This window comes from Grus americana, chromosome 1 (genome assembly GCF_028858705.1).
Source record: "Grus americana isolate bGruAme1 chromosome 1, bGruAme1.mat, whole genome shotgun sequence".
Classification (NCBI taxonomy): domain Eukaryota; kingdom Metazoa; phylum Chordata; class Aves; order Gruiformes; family Gruidae; genus Grus; species Grus americana.
In genome coordinates this window covers 101,716,964-101,737,211 of record NC_072852.1, presented here as the reverse complement: position 1 = coordinate 101,737,211, position 20,248 = coordinate 101,716,964, and the positions used below count along the sequence as shown (strand labels likewise).

At 44.4% G+C, this 20,248-nt stretch overlaps 1 protein-coding gene across 4 annotated transcripts; it reads left to right on the top strand.

Moving 5' to 3' along the window:
- Nucleotides 1–2,292: 2,292 nt before the first annotated feature.
- On the top strand, nt 2,293–19,709 carry RIOX2 (ribosomal oxygenase 2). 4 transcript variants are annotated; one of them, XM_054809029.1, is made up of 11 exons: nt 2,454–4,235; nt 4,870–4,955; nt 6,002–6,437; nt 7,615–7,734; nt 8,954–9,082; nt 11,778–11,881; nt 15,248–15,350; nt 16,002–16,167; nt 16,693–16,781; nt 18,017–18,130; nt 19,457–19,709. In XM_054809029.1, the coding sequence occupies exons 3-11, from the start codon at nt 6,006–6,008 to the stop codon at nt 19,616–19,618; spliced, it is 1,419 nt and encodes a 472-aa protein (XP_054665004.1). In that variant the 5' UTR covers nt 2,454–4,235; nt 4,870–4,955; nt 6,002–6,005; the 3' UTR covers nt 19,619–19,709. The 4 variants fall into 4 exon arrangements, with proteins under 4 accessions (XP_054664992.1, XP_054665004.1, XP_054665015.1 ...); XM_054809040.1 differs by having other exon boundaries at nt 2,492–4,235; nt 19,460–19,709; XM_054809017.1 differs by lacking the exons at nt 2,454–4,235; nt 4,870–4,955 and adding an exon at nt 2,293–2,419.
- Nucleotides 19,710–20,248: the final 539 nt, after the last annotated feature.

Sequence of the window (20,248 nt, the reverse complement as noted above, 5' to 3'; positions counted from 1 at the left end):
CTGAGTATTCATCCCAGTGGTATTCAAGCAGTTATGGATGAGAGTACTTTGTGGATTTTTGGAACAGAAATAACAGCTTGTGACGGTTTCTGTGACCAGCTGAGGTGCAGGATGTGGCGTCCTTATTTTTAGCATCTGCTGCTACACCCATCTGTATTAAGAAAACATCCTGTAAGTGTTAATGTGGGTGATGCAAACTTTTAAGTCTGGAGAACTACTTCATTCTTCAAAGCTGTATAATCCTCATGAAAGAAGTAAGCAGAATTTCATGCCCGTGACCTATTTTTCAGAGAGCTACAAAAATGTATGCCTCTGATATCCCAACTATTGGTGTTTACACTAAAATACTCACAATTTAATAAATTTTGCAAAGTTTCTTGAATCTTGAGTGATGTCATGATGAACTAAGAATGAGTCAGAATTAGAAAGCAGCAAATGTCTTCTTTTTCTTTGAAAGTCATAGCCCAAGGAAAGAAAAATACTTTACAGAGAAACTTAAATTTTACTATCTAATTTGTACACATTTGTACAATTAGGACAACCTTAGGTTCACCCCTGGCAAAATCTCTGTCCTGGTAACCCATCCGCATGCCGATTAATCTGTATTTCATGATCAAGTGGCCATGATGTTTTGGTTAGCTGGCAACCAAAGTGGTCCGGGGGTAAAGGAAAAAGGATGGAAGAGGATGAGCAGTGTTTGCCAGACTCTTCTCAATGGTGCCCAGTGACAGGACAAGGGGTAACGGGCACAAACTGGAGCACAGGAAGTTCCGTCTGAAAATGAGGAAAAACTTCTTCACTGTGAGGGTGACCGAGCACTGGGACAGGCTGCCCAGAGAGGTTGTGGACTCTCCTTCCCTGGAGATATTCAAAACCCACCTGGACGCCATCCTGTGCAACCTGCTCTAGGTGATCCTGCTCTGGCAGGGGGGTTGGACTGGATGATCTCCGGAGGTCCCTTCCAACCCCCACCCTTCTGTGAGTCTGTGATTCCGATTGCTCTTTTTCTCCCTTCCATCCCCTTTTCCCATGTATTATATTTTGCCTGTTTCTCTGTTCGGCACATAGGAGTTAGCTGGATGTATTCATGAGCCCAGAACCCACTGGAATCACATGACATTTGTTCCAAAAGATCGAGCTAGTGCCAGGGATGCAGGAGTTATTACTGTGGGAGTAACAACCATATCGCAAGGAGGAACAGGACTGCAAAACCATTTTCTATGAAGGGAGGGATTTGAACCTGGGTATTTTTTTTTAATGTGAAAGGCTCTATTATTTCCCTCTACCTTTTTCTGGCAGTTCTGCTTTGTATGCTTCAAGCTATCAGCACACAAGAACAAAACTTTAGCAAAACCCACCTAACAATTTTTTCTGCTTTCAGCCAGTCTAAATTAAACCATTAATAGGCATCTTTAATAAAGGTTAACTAAAAACATTTCTAGAAGTTTTCATGTGCTTGGTGAGGATTCTAAAGATTTCTTCGAGGAAGCCCCAGAGGGGCTCTGTAACAAGATTTTGGTTCAGGACAAAATAACGCAGGTAAAGCCCAGGCATGTTTGTGTGTAGCAAGTAAACTTGTATACAAGTAACTGCAAGGTTTTATGTTGTATCTCCTAATTTAATCCATGTATTAACTTTAGCAGAGATACTGTGGTGCAATTTCCTATTCATTTCAAAAAAAGGAGTATTTTTCTCTTTCGCACATAAACGCTAAGTATCTTAGGTAGATGAAGTAGAAATACTTCTTGCGCAGATTACGTTTTCTAGTGGCAACTGCTTTAAAACTTTCTAGTTTGGCAGTAAAAAAAAAAAGGTTCACGTTACGTTCTCTGCGTTAAGCGAGGTTAAATGGTGTGCAACACTGCCCACCCTTACTGGCTGATACCACCGACCCTCAGGAGCCCCCGGCAGAACGCTAGCCATTGCGACCGGGCGTCTCCACGAGCAGGGCCAGCAGCCGCCGCAGCCAGGCGCCGGAGGCAGGACCCCGGGGCCCACTCCCACGGCGGAGGCCTCCACAGCCCGCAGGGGCCGGGCCGGGCCGGGCCGGGCCGAGGGAGACCAAGGGCGCTCGGAAACAGGCCCCAGCCGCTGGAGGAGACCCTCGCTCCCGGCTTTCTCGGGACGGGTCTCAGCCCCTCCACCGCCAGCGAGGCGGCCAGCTGCATCAGGCGTCTCCCACCGGCCCCCGGAAACGCCGCCTTCCCGTGACACCCAGCGCGCCGGCGACTGCCTCCCGCTGCCACCCCAGCCCACCAACGGCCTGCCCGTCTGGTCTGGTCTGGTCTGGCCTGGCCTGGCCCGGCCTGGCCTCCCGGGGGCGCCCGCACCACTCCCCGCGCGGCTCCGCCGCCATTTCCTCCCGGCTGCCGATCACCGCCCCTGGCCCCGCCCCGCCCGCTGCCGCTCGCGCGCCCGGGTGAGTGCGCGCTGCCGGGCGCTGTGGGGGCCGCGGGGGGGAGGGGGTGTGAGTGGCTTGATGGCGGCGGGAAGAACGGGCCAACTGCCGTCCCGCCGGGTTCGGCGTCCCTCTGGGACGCAGGGAAAGGCGTCCCGGAGTGCAGGGCGCGTTGTGGCAGCTCCGGGCCTTGTGGCCTCGTGGCTGACCCGCCGGGGCTCCGCGGAACGCGGGTAGTGTCACTCGCTGGGCGCCCTCCGTGGCGGCCCGGCCGGTCCTGTGAGCCTGGCTGGGGGCAAGGAGCGCAGGCCGCTGCCTGCTGCGGGCACGGGAGCGCGATTTTCTGTTTTTTTCTCTTCTGGAAAAAGAATAATAGTAGCCCGGTGTGGCCGCGGTGAGGGGAGCGGTGGGGGCTGTGTGGCCTCAGGATGGCTGGGGCCGTCTTTCTTCCCAGCTGCTTTGGAGGGGGTTGAGTCCTCCTGCAGTTGCTGGGCCAGTTCAGAGGCCTGAACTCATCAATGAGTACATCTGGTGTGCGAGTTGAAAAATACTGATGTGAAATAACAGTTTCTGTCTGAAGCAGGAGCAGGTTTGTTCTGTTCTGTGTTTTTTCTCTAGCCCTGCAGAGAAGGACTTGGGAATAGTGGTAGATGAAAATTGGACATGAGCTGGCCATGTGCACTTGCAGCCCAGAAAGCCAGCCATATCCTGGGCCGCATCAGAAGCAGCATGACCAGCAGGTCGAGGGAGGTGATTCTGCCCCTCTGCTCTGCTCTCCTGAGACCCCACCTGGAGTGCTGCGTCCAGCTCTGGGGGCCCCGGTACAAGACACGCGTGGACCTGTTGGAGCGAGTCCAGAGGAGGGTCACGACAATGATCAGAGGGCTGGAGCACCTCTCCTGTGAGGACAGGCTGAGAGAGTTGGGGTTGTTCAGCCTGGAGAAAAGAGGGCTCCAGGGAGACCTTATTGCAGCCCTTCAATACTTAAATAGTATAAGAAAGACGGAGAGAGACTTTTTCCCAGGGCCTGTAGCAACAGGACAAGGGGCAGTGGTTTTAAACTGAAAGAGGGTAGGCTTAGATTAGATGTAAGGAAGAATTTTTTTTCTGATGAGCGTGGTGAGGCACTGGAACAGGTTGCCCTGAGAAGTTGTGGATGCCCCATCATTGGCAGTGTTCAAGGCCAGGTTGGATGGGGCTTTCAGCAACCTGATCTAATGGAAGATGTCACTGCCCATGCAGGGGGGGGTTGGACTTGATGATCTCTTCCAGCACAAACCGTTCTGTGGTTCTACAGTTGTAATAACGAACAAAACACTACAGAACAGCACATTGTGTAAATGAAGCTGTATTCTGTGAATAGTACATGTCTGAATTTAACTTTGTTAAATACAATGTGAGTGAGCTGAGAGGTTGATATGGATTTAGGTCTGGAATTAAAAACTAGCAATTCAGGCTTGGCTGCATTTGTATTGCTGGCATTGGGGGATGTCAGTTGTAGATCTCAGTACTGGCTGCATCTTCAGATGTTGCTAGCAACTGGGGACTAATTTTCAGTCTATGTTTAAGCATTCTCTTGCCTCATGGAGAGGTGTAGCTTGCTGCAACCAGGAATGTCCATCCTCCTAGGAAGCTGGTGATGTGGATTTGCTCCTGCAGGCCTAAGGTGACTGTAGGTTACTGTTGAGGTACAGGCTGTTACAGGAACTGCTGATGAAACACTCTGCCCTGGAGTTGGTGAATCAGTGATGGTGTCCTGCATACTACTGCACAGGAGAACTCAGTACTGCATGTAAATACCAGAACTGGAGTTTAAGTTTCATGATAAGGGATCTGTGTAAGTAAACGCATCTTCATAAATGAGAGCATTTACTTTTGGGGCTAAAGCTGTCATTTTTACTTAAAAATGAAAGCATCAACATGCTCTAACTCCTCATGTGTTGGCTTCGCATACTTGCTCAGACGCGCCCTGAGTAAGTTTGAGTTGGCCAGCCTGCACCTAGCAGGCAAGCTGCCGTGCTAGAGGGCTTGGTGCTGGTTCATTGTCAGGATACTTAACTCTGCTTCTCAGGCAGACTTTTACTGCTGCCTGGTGCTCTGGGCTACTACGGGGGATGAAATGTTGGTGTAGACTTAAGTATGTCTGCACATACTATGGTGTTAGACCTTCTGTTACTTGATTTTTGCTTTAACTGTCCGGAGAACTTGGCAGCTAAACCCTTTGTGAATTAACTTTTTCATTTTTATATGATATGCAAGCATATTATCTACGTGGAAGAACAAAGTAAATTACTTCAACTTTAAAATTAAATGACTGCACTTGGATGAAAGATCTTTTTATTCTGTGTAAACCACATAGTTTGACAGCTTTACAGAAATGAAAGCAGAATCTTATAATTTTAGTTTTTGGTGTAATTGCATGGCATCCAACAGAAAGGCCTAATGGTGTTCCCTGTCTTCTGCAAACTTAGTTTTGCTAAACCTGGCCGTTCAAGATACAGTATGGAGATGCTGACAGAAGGACAGAGGCTGAGACGTGGGCCACTGCCACTGCGTGGTGAGCATCACTAGATGCCTGGCACTGCTGCATAATGTAGCATAAAATTGTTCCCTGAGCCTGAGACCACAAGCAGGTGCCCTCACTTCATGTTCCTAAAACCTGCTCCACCTGCAGGGGAGTCTGCTCTGGGTTTTTCTGTTTCTTTGGAAGATGCTGTAACACTCCTGTCAGGTGAATATTCCTCACCCACTGAACCTGGTTACATATTCCTTCTTCCCTCACAGTGCTCTACTCTCACTTGTCCTCCTTCTTTTCATACTCCATTTCCTTCTGTTTTCTGTTCACTGTAGGCCACTGCATAGCCCTTAGTGGGTGGTGTTGTACCAGTATCAGTGTCCCCTCACTGCAGTAGCTGCCTTTTCTGTAGGTCCTGCTAAGGCTTTAGTCCAGCTATGTAGGCACTGGATTTATGAGGTGTAAGCCAGCTTGAAAGCAGAACTTTCCTTAACACCTCCCGCCCCCGATTAACTGGTTTGGTTCTGCACTCGAATGCTGTACATCCTCCCCCATCGTGCTCTGGCTATAAAGTCGTTGGGAAGTCTTTGTTGTGCTTTCCCCCCCAATGTTAATGCATTTCAAGGAAGTGTAATAGGGTACAAGTTTCTGATCCTTTGCATGTTGCCATTAAATCTCTTACAAGTGAGTTAATTTTTTAATAATTTGCAGCTCTTGCTACAGAAGACCAGTCTACCACAGATTCTTTGTGTGGGTGGATACTTGAGTGTGTAAAGATCTGTTGTGCGGCCGTTGGGTTTGATTGCATGTTTTTTACTATAAACTCGGCTGTGGGATTTGAGCTTCTCTGAGCAACGGCTCCCAGTAGAGCCCTTCAGAGTTTGCTGAGGTTTGAGAGGGGATTGGAGGCCTGCTGTGGGCTTTCTTTTTTCTGCTGCTTGGAGTGAATATTGAGCATCTGGAAGCAGAGCCATTCCCAGTGTACTCTGATATCTCACTGGAGAAGGGAAAAGTTGCTGCTCTGGGCCCGTGAGCTCTTGAGGTTGTGTTACTGATCGACTGTTTTGGTTCTCTCACCTCTTGAACAGGAACATGCCCAAGAAAGGAGGGAAGCATGCTGAAATGGGAAAAGAAATGCAGACAGAGTGTAAACGAGCAAAGATGGAAACAGCTTGCTCTCCGTCAGTCATGAGTTTTGAGAGCCCAGACAGCCTCTTTGGAAGCTTGATCTCTCCCATCAAACAAGAGATATTTTTCAGGGAGTATTGGGAACAAAAGCCACTGCTTGTTCAGAGAAATGATCCCCTGCAGGCTGCTTACTACCAGTCCCTGTTCCAGTTGTCAAATTTGAAGGAACTGTGCAGCCAGGGTCTATACTATGGGCGAGATATAAATATCTGCAGATGTGTGAATGGAAAAAAGAAAGTTTTAAATAAAGAAGGCGAAGTGAATTACATGCAGCTGAAGAAGGATTTTGACCAGAAAAAGGCAACAATACAGTTTCATCAGCCTCAGAGATTTAAGGTTGGAACATATCATTGAACATAAATAATGCATGCTTTATAATGTGGTATACTTTGCTTGAGTCATGCTAGACATAGATAGCTTCATCTCTGACCCCAGTAAATCCAGGGGAAGTAGCTGACATCGATAACCTGCTGAAATCTATATATGAACTGTATTAATTAAAGCATGGTTTATATTTTGCACTGCCCATCATGTTTCAGTGCTTTGCAGTAAGAACAAAATGTGATTCATGATATAATATTAAGTATTCTTCTTAAAAAAAGTCTTTGTATCATAAAAGTTTAGAGAAAAAGAAATGCACAAAATTGATGATTATGCATCTGCTTAAACTATCCGTTCTGCCCCACTGTTTCCTTGTGCAAATAGGGGCTTTTATATTGCTTGCCTTTAATGGCGGGCAAGGCGTGAAACCATGTAAAATGTTTCCAAGACACTCCACGGTTCTTGCCAATGGATTGGCTTTGAATTCCACCATGGGAGTGTACACGTGGTTTCAGTGTAGCTGTAATGGCCAGTGGCAGGGGCACCTGCAGGTGAACTTGAAATGTTGCATGGCTTATGCTGAAATCTAGAGCTTGAGCTGAACCTACATAAAGCCTGGTTGAAGTTGCTCTTGCGCAGGTCTGATAGATGGCATCTTCTGATACGAGAGTCATTCCTTTGTTGCGTTGTCTGTCATGCGTTAGATGTGGATGAGTAAAGTTTGTTCTTGAATATGCCCAAACAATTGGTGTCACTGGGAAAAGGTCTCTAACTTTGTATGCTGTCTTTGATGCTAGCCCATATCATGCAAATCCTGCATATGTTTATTGTCTTAAGATGGTTTGCTGTTCAGGGGATGATGGGTGGTTTATTCTCCTCTGTGTAGCCTTGTTTGTCTGATTTTTGCAACCTAAAAATGGTACAGGGAAGAGACCAAACATCAACGCTATGTTGGGGCACCAGACTTCTTGGCTTACTGACTCCCTTGACGGCAGATCTCCTTTGTGTCTACAGTGCTTGCTTTCAGTATAAACACTCATACAGAGCGTCTGCCTTCCCAGCCTCAGTCTCCCTGTGGGGTGTTGTGATCATTCTCTAGAAGAACCTCCCAAGCGATGGGGAGGCTGTGGGCTGGGTGGCAGCCTGGCTTGGCTGAGCTTTTCAGTAGTAATAACATAATTTCTTTTTAAAGGAGGAGCTGTGGAAGATTCAGGAGAAGCTGGAGTGCTACTTCGGGTCTCTGGTTGGGTCGAATGTTTACATTACTCCCCAGGGGTCGCAGGGCCTTCCCCCTCACTACGATGATGTTGAGGTAGGACAGCGCAACCTTGTCCGTGAAGCCATGCATGGGCTTTTGCTAGTGACAGTGGATACCTCTATGTGCACTTTTCCCCCTCTCTTTCTCATAAAATAACTTCTTATAGAAAAATGTTTTTTCTAATGTAAGCTTATGGTAATTGGTTACAAGTGTTCCTTTATAGTCATTTTTCCTGTATAATTTTACTGAAAAGGTACTAATAGTAATATCTAATGGTAATGTAATGCAAACCATGCTTACCAGACCTGGTATTTTCAGTAGATGAAAAGAGAATTTGTTTACCCAGCTGCAGAAGCTTTCTAGCACCTTTTTTTTTCATTTTTACTTCATTCAGACCCCCAAGAACCTAGAAGTCCTTTTTCCTTTAAGTACTTGCTTTTTGTTCAGCTGGACAGTTGAAGCAGACTGGTTGTGCTGGTTCCGGTTTGCTGGTACTACTGTTTTTAAGAAGTTACTGGTATGATGAAGTCCTGTGGTCCAAATTAGCATTTTAAATTAGCTTCTAAAAGAAACATTCAAATAGATACCGCATTAAAAAAAAAAAAGTTGGGCTATCCCACTTAAACAAAAAAACCTCCAAACCCCTTACATGTATTTTTTGCTTTTTATTTTTTTAGTTTCCATTAAATAAATCAGGAGTTTCATTTTCCTTGTTGTTCAGCAGCCTCACAATCTGTATGTTCTGGCTTACGTCATGAAGTCGCAGCTCACAGGATGCCCTAGATGTTTCTGATGCTCTCTTTGTCAGTGAATGGTGATAAGACCTCACTCACCTGGTATTTTAAATATCTGTGTGGCAGACATTACTTTCGAGTTAGTTGTCTAGCACCTTCTTAAGTGACTGGAGAGAAAGAGCAATTTCCAAATGCCTACCTTAGGATAAACCAGATCACACTTCACAACTCTTTTCTCTGTTGTCTCTTAAGTAAAGCCTAAAGAAATAGTTCAAATGTAAATTTCTGCATTGTAGACATCTAAAAATTAATGTGAGAGGAATCCTGTTTGCCATGCTGTGGAGTAACTGAGAGCTGAGAAGGTGACATCTGTTTCTTGTCAGAAAAGCAACCTCTGTGGCTTCTGTTTGTTTTCTATCCCTGATTTCTGGCATGGTTCCACAGACTTAAGTAAGAAGATGACGTAAAATTTCTCATCAGTTGGATATGTGAGGGGCAGCAAGGCTTCCTTATGCATTTGGATTTATGGTCTTTTGCAGGTGTTTGTCCTTCAGCTAGAAGGCGAGAAACATTGGCGACTCTATAAACCAACGGTGCATTTAGCTCGGGAATATAATGTTGAATCAGAAGATAGGATTGGGAATCCCACACATGAGTTTATATTAAAGGTATTATAATCAAATTGCTTTACCTAGTCTGGGCTATGGTTGTGAGAAAAGTAGTCATGTTTAAAATGGTTGTGAAATTGAGGGGAGGATTGGCACACAAAACACTGTGAGCACGAGAAATTTGGGTGATAGCTGTCTAACCTATCCTTTTCCGAAGGTATCCTTTGGACCAAGAAACCAGTTATTTATGGAAATTCTCCAGTATTCTCCAAGTTGGGCACCCTGACTCCTGGATCATGTTTGTGGAGTTGTGTGCAGAAAAACCATAGGCTAATCTTTCTATGCACTAAGACTTACTGCTTTACCAAAGTTTGTCACTGTTCTGGTGAATTAGATTTAAATATTTATCTTTGGCTGATAAAAAAAAAAAAGCGTGAATTAAGCCTCATATTGACTTGCTGCATTAATTGTTTTTCTTTTCTTTTTCCAAACCTGAAAATCAAGTGTTTGGCTGGTTTTTGTTCTTTGAAATAAAAAGAGCGTTTCATGAGGATTAATGAATGCAGCCCCTTTGACAGCAGGGCATCTGGTACTTGTCCCATTCTGCTTTACATGCTTGTGCTTTCAAAGTGTGTTACTTATCCAGCAGACAGCTGCTCTGTGTTGGGACCCTCACTGGTTTCTCTGCCTCGTGGCCTGTCATAGGGTCTCTCTCTGCAAGGTCTCTGCTCTTCCTGATGTTCAGACCTGCCTTTGGGTGTAGGTAGTTTAGGAATAGTATGACACATTGGATATGATACTGACATCACTAGCTGTGTAGTTTGACAGATGGTAGTATTCGGTTGTCATGATGTGCTGGGTGACGCAAAGTCTAGTAAATTACTAGTTCACTTTTTAATTTCTGGAAAACTTTGGGCCAGACTTCAATGCCTTTGATTTTTATGGTGTAATGATTTAAAGAGTTTTTGATTTATTTTTCTTCTGTTTGATGTTCTTCACTTCCCGTGACCCATTTCTTCTGGGTGGCTGCTGTCAGATTTTGGTTGTCTGCCTAGAGCTGTCTCTGACAGGGATGCTGTCAGATGACTCTTACTTTCTCCCTAAACATCTTCCTAGAATATTTCCTTTCTCCGTTTCTGCATTTCTGTCTGCTGCCTGCCATCCTTGGGCAGTTTAGAACAAATGGACCAGTTAGATATTATATTGGTAGTGTTCTTCCTTCCCACCAAAAACTGGTAGCTGACTGAGAGTGAAGGCACGCTCATTTGTGTGTAAGGTCCGAAGCTGCAGTGTGTCTTGGTGTCACTGCAACAGGCTGTGGCCGCGGCTGGTTTGTTACTGATGTCAAGCACAGGGCTTAGTTGGCAGCTGGCTATCTAGCCTTCTTCATGTATGATTTTCCATTTAATTTGCTGGTACTTCTTCCTTGTCTGCCGCTCCTTCCTCCAATTCAGAAGTGAGGTGGCAGCAAAGTGATCAGATCCACGTTGTCTCTTGTCAAATGCTCTGTCCTGCCCCAGTCTGGGTGTTCCCACCTGGAGTCTGTGAAATTCTAGTTATTCTAATCAGAGAGTGTTGTGTTTGCTGGCTCATGTGAATGGTATTGATGAGACTTTTGCAGACTAGTTTGTCATCACCCTGGTAGATGTTCAGGGCTCTTATCCTTCCCCTATGCGACCCGCCCTCCAGTTTGTTTTCTTGCTGGGGATATGAACCATAGCAAATGGAGACAATTCAATATACTCTTAGTTGGTTAGTGTAGTCCCTACACTGGTAAGGCAGGCAGTTTGTTAATGGCAGAGAGAGGCTTGCTTCAGAACAGATAAATCATGCATGGCTGATGTATGATGCTTTGCAGCTTGTTAATGGATGAGGAGACTTGGTCTTGCTAAGTCCTGTGAAGCCTCATCATCTAAAGAGACTGTTCGATTCAGTGAAAAATCAAGTAGTATTCACTTGAAATACATCTGTGTGAGACAGTTTGGTAGGCTCTTAGAAGTAAGTGATGTGACCAAATTTGAGGAACGTTAAAATAGAATCAAATTTCATCGTTGTTGCTTTATGAATTTTCTTTTTGACTATGCTATCCAACTATGTATATGTTTATAGGAGAAGCCATAAGTAAACTGATTTTTTCCTTCTTGGAGGCAATTTTATGTGCTTTGCACTTCTCTCTTATCTTGACTTTCCTAATCTAAATTTTTATCAGTGTGGAGATTTAATTTAGATAGGTGAGAAGAAGGATAGAGAGGAGGAAGGTTGTACTTGTTTTTTAAGTGTTTTGACTGAAAATTTCAGGCAACAGTATTGTAACAGATTATCATCTTTATAAAATATTTGATTTTTCTTGTGGAATACTTGCCTTTTCTTTTGATGTGATCTGACCAAATTCACATTGCACTGCTCCTCTGCTAGCCTGCCGTATTGTCCGCAGGTTCATCTCAGCTGCTTCTTTGTCTCCTTTATGCAGCTGTTTCAGAGTGTTCATGTTCTATAATGTTAAAAGCTTGCTTTGTGTTCTCAGACAGGTGTATAGTAAATATTGTCAGTAAGTTGGAAAGTTTAAGGTATCAGACTTCTGGCTTAGAGTGCTTTATTTTATGTTATTAAAGTGTACAGTGGAGTATCTTTATTTTGTGAATTTAAAAAATATATCTTGTCAGTCTCTCTGCTCAGAGACTATTTTCTGTATTTTGACTACAATAAAGTTTGACCAGGTGCCCTAAATATATCAATTCCCTTCATTTTCTTGCAGCCAGGTGACTTACTGTACTTTCCAAGAGGAACTATTCACCAAGCTGACACTCCTCTTGGGATCTCCTATTCTACACACGTGACCATCAGTACCTACCAAAACAAGTAATTTTTCTTTGCTTTTTTTCTAGTATGGCTTTTCTGAAAATGGTTTTCCTCTGCCAGATATTGTGTGTGAATAGTACAAACCTGAAACCAATGTTTCAAAGAACCGATGTCCTGTTTCTTAAAAAAACCCAAACAAACAAACCCAACCCCCTGTCTCCCCCCCCCCCCCCCCAAGCACCTTGTGATGAGCTTTGCTTAGCTCTTTTTTGTGGTGTTCTATTTAGCCCTTGTGTGATTTGTTTTTCTGTGAGTAACACAGGGATAGGGCATGTCACCTTCCCCCCAGAGACGTGGTGACATGGAATATACGTAGGTACCCTGCTATTAGATATGTGCCCTGCTGTTAGTAACAGAATCTAAGCTAGTCTTCAGGTAGCAGTAATTGAAGTTCTGGGGTTTGGAGGAAGGAGGGGAGCGAGAGCCTTGTTTGAAGCAGCCTGTTTACCAAGTTTTCATGCAGCATGCTTGATTGCTTTTTTTTAATTGGTTATTTTATTATTTACCAGCTGTAGACTGTAATGTGCAAGGTAATGTTACAACTGCAAACTCACTGTTGTGTTTAAAAAAAAAAACTCTCACCAGTGGCTGAAGTTACTGTTCATTTCATAACCCGGGTAAAGTCATGAGTTACTACTCCTTTCATCGTGCATTTAATAGTCACCTGCACCTATTCTGACAGACTTGCTGCAAATTCTTCCTTCACAAATATTTTTGGCTTACCTGTGTTTGTCATCTTCTACCCTGTGCATGCAAGTTAGATTTCCTTTGACACGCATCTGATCATTGTGCCCACTGAAACATTGTCATCACACAGGGAAATGCTGCTGCCACCTAATCAGCCTCTCAGCTGCTGGGTTTGCAGGCATTAGGTGGAGTTAGGAATTGGAAAGGATTTCTGTTAGCCACAAAACAGGACAGAACAAGCTCAGACATATTCTAGATGATTGTAAGATGAATCTTTAACCACCAGCTGTACCATTCTGGAAGCCCAGGATGTCAGTACTGCTGGTAACTCTTAATATGGCCAGTCCTCCAAGTTGGAGAGAGGGTTAAGATGAAGCCACCCAAAGGTGTGAGTTTTCATAAAAGTTGGGTTCTGCGGATTTTAATTTACACTTGTGTTCTATTTTTATTCAGAAGGGGGGGAAAAAAAGGCCTTTTTCTGTAAGCATTGAGTGCTGTTGCAAAGAGTGTTTGACTTCATTTGTCACACAGGAGGCAATATTAGTGCTGAACTGCTCTGGCAGATTTGATGGCACATTCAGGGTGATCAGCGGTGAGTGGCCTCCAAAGAGATGTCCTGCTTCTCCTCCCTTCCCCTGCCTTTTTTGTCCCACTGCTTCCTTGTGTTGCCCTGGCACTTCTCTCACCCCGACTTAGTGAACTGAACAGGCAGCAGAGTGACACTAGAATAAGTGGATGTTTGGCTTGTTGATGGAGGCTGGGCTGGAGTGAAGTTTTACAGGCCACTGTGCGGGAATATGGAGTGTGCAGAACAGGGTCTGTCCAGCTTGATCCATACAGAATTATTGGTCAAGTAGTGCTGGGGAGAAAAGAATTTGGTTCCTTATAACAGGGTTGCTGGAGACCTGACAGGCTTCTGACAGTTTCTCCATGACAGTGTAAGCCAAATGCTAGTCCAGTGAATTACTTGAGAAGCGGTGCTGTCTGGGAGCGTGTTCCCTGGGCCCTTGCGTCAGAATGAGGAGAGGAAAAAGGAAAAGCTTGAAGAGTGCTGTTCTAAGGATAAAAAGTGGAATTATCATCCATTAAGGTTATTGGTAACGAAGTGTAAGAGCCTGCCTCTGCACCTGCTTTCAGCAAGCATAGGTAGCATAAGCAACTATCCTGATACAGGCTGGTATTTTCATTTGGCTTGTAGACCGAAGTGTGGTCTGGAAACATTTCCTTGGAAAATTAAAAAGCGCTCCTTGAAAATAGCTAGTCCTTATTACAGAGGATGTTTGGACTCCTTGTGACCACTTTGGAAGTGACACGTGCAGAAGGAGCTGGAAGGGGAGGAAGTGCTGGTGAAAGTGGCACTTTCAGGGATTTTTAGGCACCAAGACAAAAGGGGCTCCACTGTGCCCTGGAGGATGGTTCCTCTGGGCCAGATCCCAGCAGGCAGAGAAGTGTGTGTGTGTGAGTTCCTTATAAACAGGGCAGTTTGGAGAAGCAGTGAGTAGCTGATGGTAGTTCCTGGCAGATGGAGACTGGGGGCAAGAGAAGGGAAGCAGTAAGAAGTATAGGATGTCTAATTCTATTTATCAGTCAGAGTCCTTTCCTCCCAGTGTGTAGCAGACAGTTGAACACTTGAGTGGAGATGATAAAAAAAATGTAAATGAGACTATAACAAGTCACACTTTAGTTTAAAAACAACAAAGTATGTCTAGAGATCAGTGCTGAGAACAGGGAGTGCTGAGGAGGAAGGAGCAAGAGCAGAGGGTGAAGTGTACGCTGGAGGACAGACCCCACTCTGCTGCCTGCCCTAGTTGGGTGGGAGTCTGCTGGCAGCCTTGGGTGCTGGGCACTTGCCCTGGTTGTTTGCCATTAAACCAGCCTCCGAGGATGTGGTAGGGAGAGAGGTCACTCGAGGACAGGACAGCACTTTTGCCTGAGTGGCACGCCTGTTTCTGATAAGGTTGACTCAAGCTAGGCAAAGAAGACGCAGGTAGTAATTTTCCCTCCCCTCCTCTAGTTTATTCTTACAATTGGGGAACAGAAGCACAGAGATCAAAGGCCAATTTTTAAATTTTTTTTTTTAAGTACAAAGGCTAAGAATGGGAATTTAACACAAACGAGACGCCTACAAGGTGCCTGTTAGGTATCGTTAAAAGCCCTGTAGACATACCTAGGGATCTTGTTCCTGGGGTCGTATTTAAGTTTGTAGCAAAGCTAAAAACTGATACCATGTTGGATTTGATAACCCTGGGTACATTCGTCCTTCAGTACACGTGTCTCAAAAGTATGCTAGTTGATACAACCCCATACACTACGTTGTGTGCAGTGAGGCCATATGTGCATGCGGTTGGATAATAATGGCCCCGGTAGGAATTTCTTCATTCACTGAGGGCAACTTTAAGCTGAATCCACTGGTAAATGGCAGGCACCTGAATAAGAACAAACCGGACCCTTCTCAAGCCAGTTCCTTCCCTCTGTGGGAGTGCCACTGACCTGAAACTAGTGAACACACACATACAGTTGAGATGAGAGTGAGCTATTGCATGAGACTACAGAGTAGTAATGGAATAAAGCAGATTTGGAATTGGAGCACTACGTTTCCAGCTCTTGACATCAGGTAAGAATATCTGTTTTATTTCAGTGCAACTATTTTAGTAACTTTTTTTCCTTCCTGTCCTTCAGCTCTTGGGGAGATTTCTTACTGGATGCAATTCCTGGCCTTGTGTTTGATACAGCAAAAGACGATGTGGTGTTGCGGACAAGCATACCAAGGCAGCTGCTTATGGTAAGTAGGTGAGACTAAGGGAATAATAGTGCATCCAGCTGAAACTTCAGCACTGAGGCAAGCACATATCTTGTTGATCTGCTCTGAAAGCTCAATGCAATGGCTCTATCTTGTCTAGCAGCACAACCGCTTCTTTTGAAGGCTTCAGGGTGACTTTCTGAGGTTTGCTCCATCTGAAGCATTGCCTAGTTCATTGCACTGCCTTTCTTTCATATCGTGGTGGCCTTGTATGGCTTGTTTCCTTGTAAGAGTAATAGTATTTGACTTGGAGCTGTCAGACAGGCATCGTTCCTGTTGGGCCAAGTTTTTGTGTCTTTAAAAGTTAGCAAAGCTTTAAATCGTTCTGTGACATCTTCATGGTAGTTGTGCTGCTGATCTGCTCATCAGCCTGCAGAAGGAACAAGTCTCTCTTTCAGCTGCACTTGCAAGTCCTTTACTATTGCAGGTAGCCCCAGAGTGAGAAGGAGGGAGCATCAGCTTTGGTGTGTGAACAGCTCATGGGGAATGTGTAAAAGAAAGTTTGTTGTTTTGGGAGTAAATGTTGCCCTTTGCAAAGATAAGAGTGTCCAGATGTTCATTGCATTACTGCACTGCTTTCTCTTTAGGTCAGTTTGTTTGTTCATGTGAGAGCAATTCTCTGTGAATATTTAGCAGGTGGATATAGCTGACTCATCCAAAAAACTGAGTAGCCTTTTGAGAAGGCTTGCAGACCGTCTGGAAAACACCAGAGAACTAAGATCATCTGACATGAAGAAGGATTTCATTATGAACCGGTTGCCACCTTGCTTGGGATGTGACTCTGATCCTTTGACTCCAGGTAGATTTTGAAGTTACTAAAACTGGCTGGTATGATGGTGGAGCTGTTGCTAACTCTGCGTCTTATGATTTTGGTATTTTATGGTAGGCAAAGATTATAGGCCAGCATCAGCTTCATGTCGTGCGAGGCTCTACGTATGTGTTTGCGCACACCTCAGTTAATTCCCTGTGTCTAGCGGGAGAGATGACATATCTCTCTTAGAGTGAAATAAAGGTTATCCTAGACTGAAATTGGCAGCTTTAATAAACTACTGTGTACTGAGAATGTTTAACTGGTAGAATTTGTCCTTATGCTCTAGCTTACTATTACAACTACTTGTAGACTGTAAAGGTGAGAGAATTTTAAAAAAGATCTCTCTCCCCTGCCCCCACCCCCCACCCCCAAGGCTGAGAACATGTGAGTGTTGAAACACCACTTAACAAAAAAATCTAGCCACAAGAGAGTGGGTAGTTCGCAGAGGGCTGGCTCCATTTGCACTGTTTGTCTGGTTTCCTTCCTTTCTAATGGGGAATTTATTTTTCTTAGGTGGGAAATTGCCAAAAATAGATAGCAAAATCAGACTGCAGTTTAGAGATCACACTGTCATTACAGTGGAACCAGATCAAGAGAATTCTGTAAGTATAATGAAGCCACCCTCGTATGCTTGGGGTGGGAGTGCAGGGTGGGGTGGAGAGTGTGAGCTATGTGAGTTGTTGCTCTGTTGTACTGGTCTAAAAGGGTCACGCAGTTACGCTTAGCTGGATCCTGCATCCCATTAGGGTTTGTTAGGAGATCGTGGCATTGTTGCTGCGCAGTAATATGGCATGTTCTTGCCTTCTGGAGGAGAGGTACAGAACAAAAATTGGTCTGTGATTCTGCATGGCTTTTATCTGAGGTTAGATGGGATAAATCATTACGGCTGCTAAATGGCCTCTGTAACTGTTGAGATGGATTTTTTATTATTATTATTATTATTTGTATTTAAGAGCATGAATAAGTTTATAAAAAGAGGTTCCCTCAAGAGAGGGAATTCTCTTGGTTGCAGCTGCTGCTGACTGTGGTTGCATTTAGTCTTCATTTCAGAGTTATCTTTGAACGTCAGCAGGTGCCAGCGGCACTACTGATTTGTTCCACAAAAATAGATGCTGGCATCTTGGATTATGTCACGTTCAGACTACTTATCTATGAAGGATTATTAGTATGAAATTGTAGAAGTGCTTTTTGTTGTCTTAGTCCATCCCATAACCCTTTTTATTTATCTTGTACAATTTTTTTTCGCTCGAGTAAAATGTTTCCCTCCAAGAAAAACATACCGTAACTTTCTGATTTTTCTCCCCCATTTTGTTTGCGTCCATATTGCTGTAAGACTAAGATTTGGAAACGTTTTTTGCATTTTGCTGCCTTGCCTTCTGATGTCATACAGATAAACCCTGAATGACAGCACACATACAAGACTTGTGTCCACAAATTCGGTGTGAGACCTGCGCACAGAGCTTTGAATTGGTTTGCGCTGCTTTGAACAAAGAAAAGTAACAGGCATATGATTTTAAAGAGACAGATCAGTATCAGGATGGAGATGTATTGAGACCTTCTGGGAGGTGCACCTTAGATGGCATGTTTTGTATACAGCTTCAGTCTAGCAGAGGCAGTATTAAGGCAGAAGATTACAGGCTGTAAATAAGTTTTCAGACGTGTTTTAGAGAGTCCCTTGTTGCCGTAGTGGATGGCTGTTTGATCATTCAGTTAGGAAGGTGAATTGCTTTCCCTGATGTAACAGTGGACTCCAGAATTAAGGAAATATTGTCACTTGAGTAAGATAAATTTGAGGGTGCGGACCATACGTAACCATTTTCTTCCTGGTGTCTTTTAGGATGAAATTCGCAGAGACATGATGGTTTATGTGTATCATTCTTTAAAGAACAGGAGAGACACTCACATGATGGGGACAGAAGATGATACTACTAACGAGGAGGGCACATCACAGGTTTGTTCCCATGTACGCATGCACACAAACGCGTAACAGAAGCTACATTGCCACATTGGGTTTTGCTATGTTAGATGAGTTTGAGATGGTAGTGGGGGCCTGGCTGCTACTGTATTCCTCAGCACCTGAAGCATTTCTGCCCTTCCCATTGGTACCCGGGTGAGCTGAGGCCACAATAGTGAGGCAGTTAACGGTAGAATTAAGTAATGTCATTTCATGCTTAATTGAACATGTGAGATATTAACAGGATTTCTTACGCATGCCTTAAGTCCTAGGTAGCAAAGCTACTGGAGTGACTAGAAGTGGTTCTTACTTGTGTGCCCTCAGCACATCCCTTATTAAGGCTACCTGCTCTGCTAGCACGTGGTGAGCAGTGCCGGGGATCACTGTGCCTCATGGGCCGTGTTCATGCCACATTGAACCCAGATGCTGTATCCACTGGAACAGACTGCAAGATAAGGGTGTTCGTTGTAGGCTGGGCTGGGTCAGCATTGTAGTAAAGAGTTATCTCTCTTACTGAACTGTAAGGAGGGAACTCTATATTGTTAATAAGGCTGCAGATGGCTCGTTTCCATTCTTACTTGGAGTACGTACAGCGTGCTTTTGCTCACATCAAATATTCCTGAAGTGTAGCAGTGAGCTTTGGAACTTTTTGTTCCACTTTATGATAGTAAAAACACTCTATCTTAGGTCTGTGACCTGGAACGCTTGACTACAAATTTGTCAATACACTGCAGAGGCAAAGCAGAACACAGCCTTTTCTTGTCTCAGCAATTACAGCAAGGCTTTTGGCCTGGCAGTTACTTACCTTTTAGGGTAAATCTCATTGGTCCTCTAGAGTTGAGAATGTGGGTAGCTAAGGTTGCACACTGGTGCCTGTACAATACGTGCAAGTCCCAGACCATACCTTGTGCCCTTCAAGTCTCCAGTGGTGGCAACGGGGCTCCTCTGTGGTGCTGTCAAACCATGTCCAAAGGCTGCATGTGCCAGATAGAAACTTAACATGGCTTTCCAAAAAAATAATGGGTAGGGTTAGGCAAGAGTGTAAATTTAAAGTTATTTCCTTCTTCAGTGTGAAAACCACATGAGGAGGCCAGGCACCTTAAGCCTCCCTACCTCATAAGGTGTGCTAGAACATGTAAGAGAGTTCAGCTATGTGTCCATTAAGTTGGCAGGATGCTATGGCATCTTGCGCATCCCACCGTGGTATGGGAAAGGAGCACATGGCTGCTACTCAGTACCTATAGCCTAAAACACTATTGTGTAACAAGGGACACTGCACTTAGCTGAAGGATTTATTTTTTTTAAAATATTTTTTTCCCCCAGCAGACTCACGGACTGCGGTTTCCTTTGTCATATTTGGATGCACTGAAGCAGATTTGGAATAGCAGCACGGTTTATGTTAAAGAGCTTAACCTTAGCTCAGATGAAGAGAAAGAAAACCTTGCCTTGTCACTATGGACTGAATGTCTAATTGAAGTTATTTGATGCTTTTGTGAATTAGCTGTTCCTATAAGTAGTATTTCTGGCCATTAAGAATCTCCTGAAAGAAAGGCTTATTAAATTACTTTTTTATCCATCCAGCCTTTGGTTTGTATTGCTGTCTAACAAAGCTTTGCAATATATAGCCTTTGCTACTTTCTGGTGCCAAATGCTCCTTTTCTTTCCTTAGCTTTGGGAAAACAGGCAAGCTGCTTGTTGTCCAGTGAGCCACAGCTCAATGTCTGGGGATGGCTGAAGTCACTCATCGTAACACCGGTGCTGTGGTGCTATCCCCTTTCCTCTGGATCCATGCCTTGATGTGGAGCACATCTAAAGCTATCCATGGAACGGGCTCCTAGGCCTTAGGCAAAACCCAGTAACGTATTTTTTCATTTATTTGTGAAGTTCACCAGCAAAAAACACCATTTGTTCTGTTTGTTTGCCCTGAGAGAACACTTTCACTGCTCAGTGAAAGCTGTGTATGTTGTTTCTGAAAGGGGTAAGACTTTGCCCAAGAAACCCCTTTTCCTCTCAGATGCTGCCACCTCTGGAATAAACAAACAATAGTACTTAACCTCTGCCTTCTCCAGCACCAATTTAATGTGAAAGTAACCCAAATGTGTAACTGGAATCTGT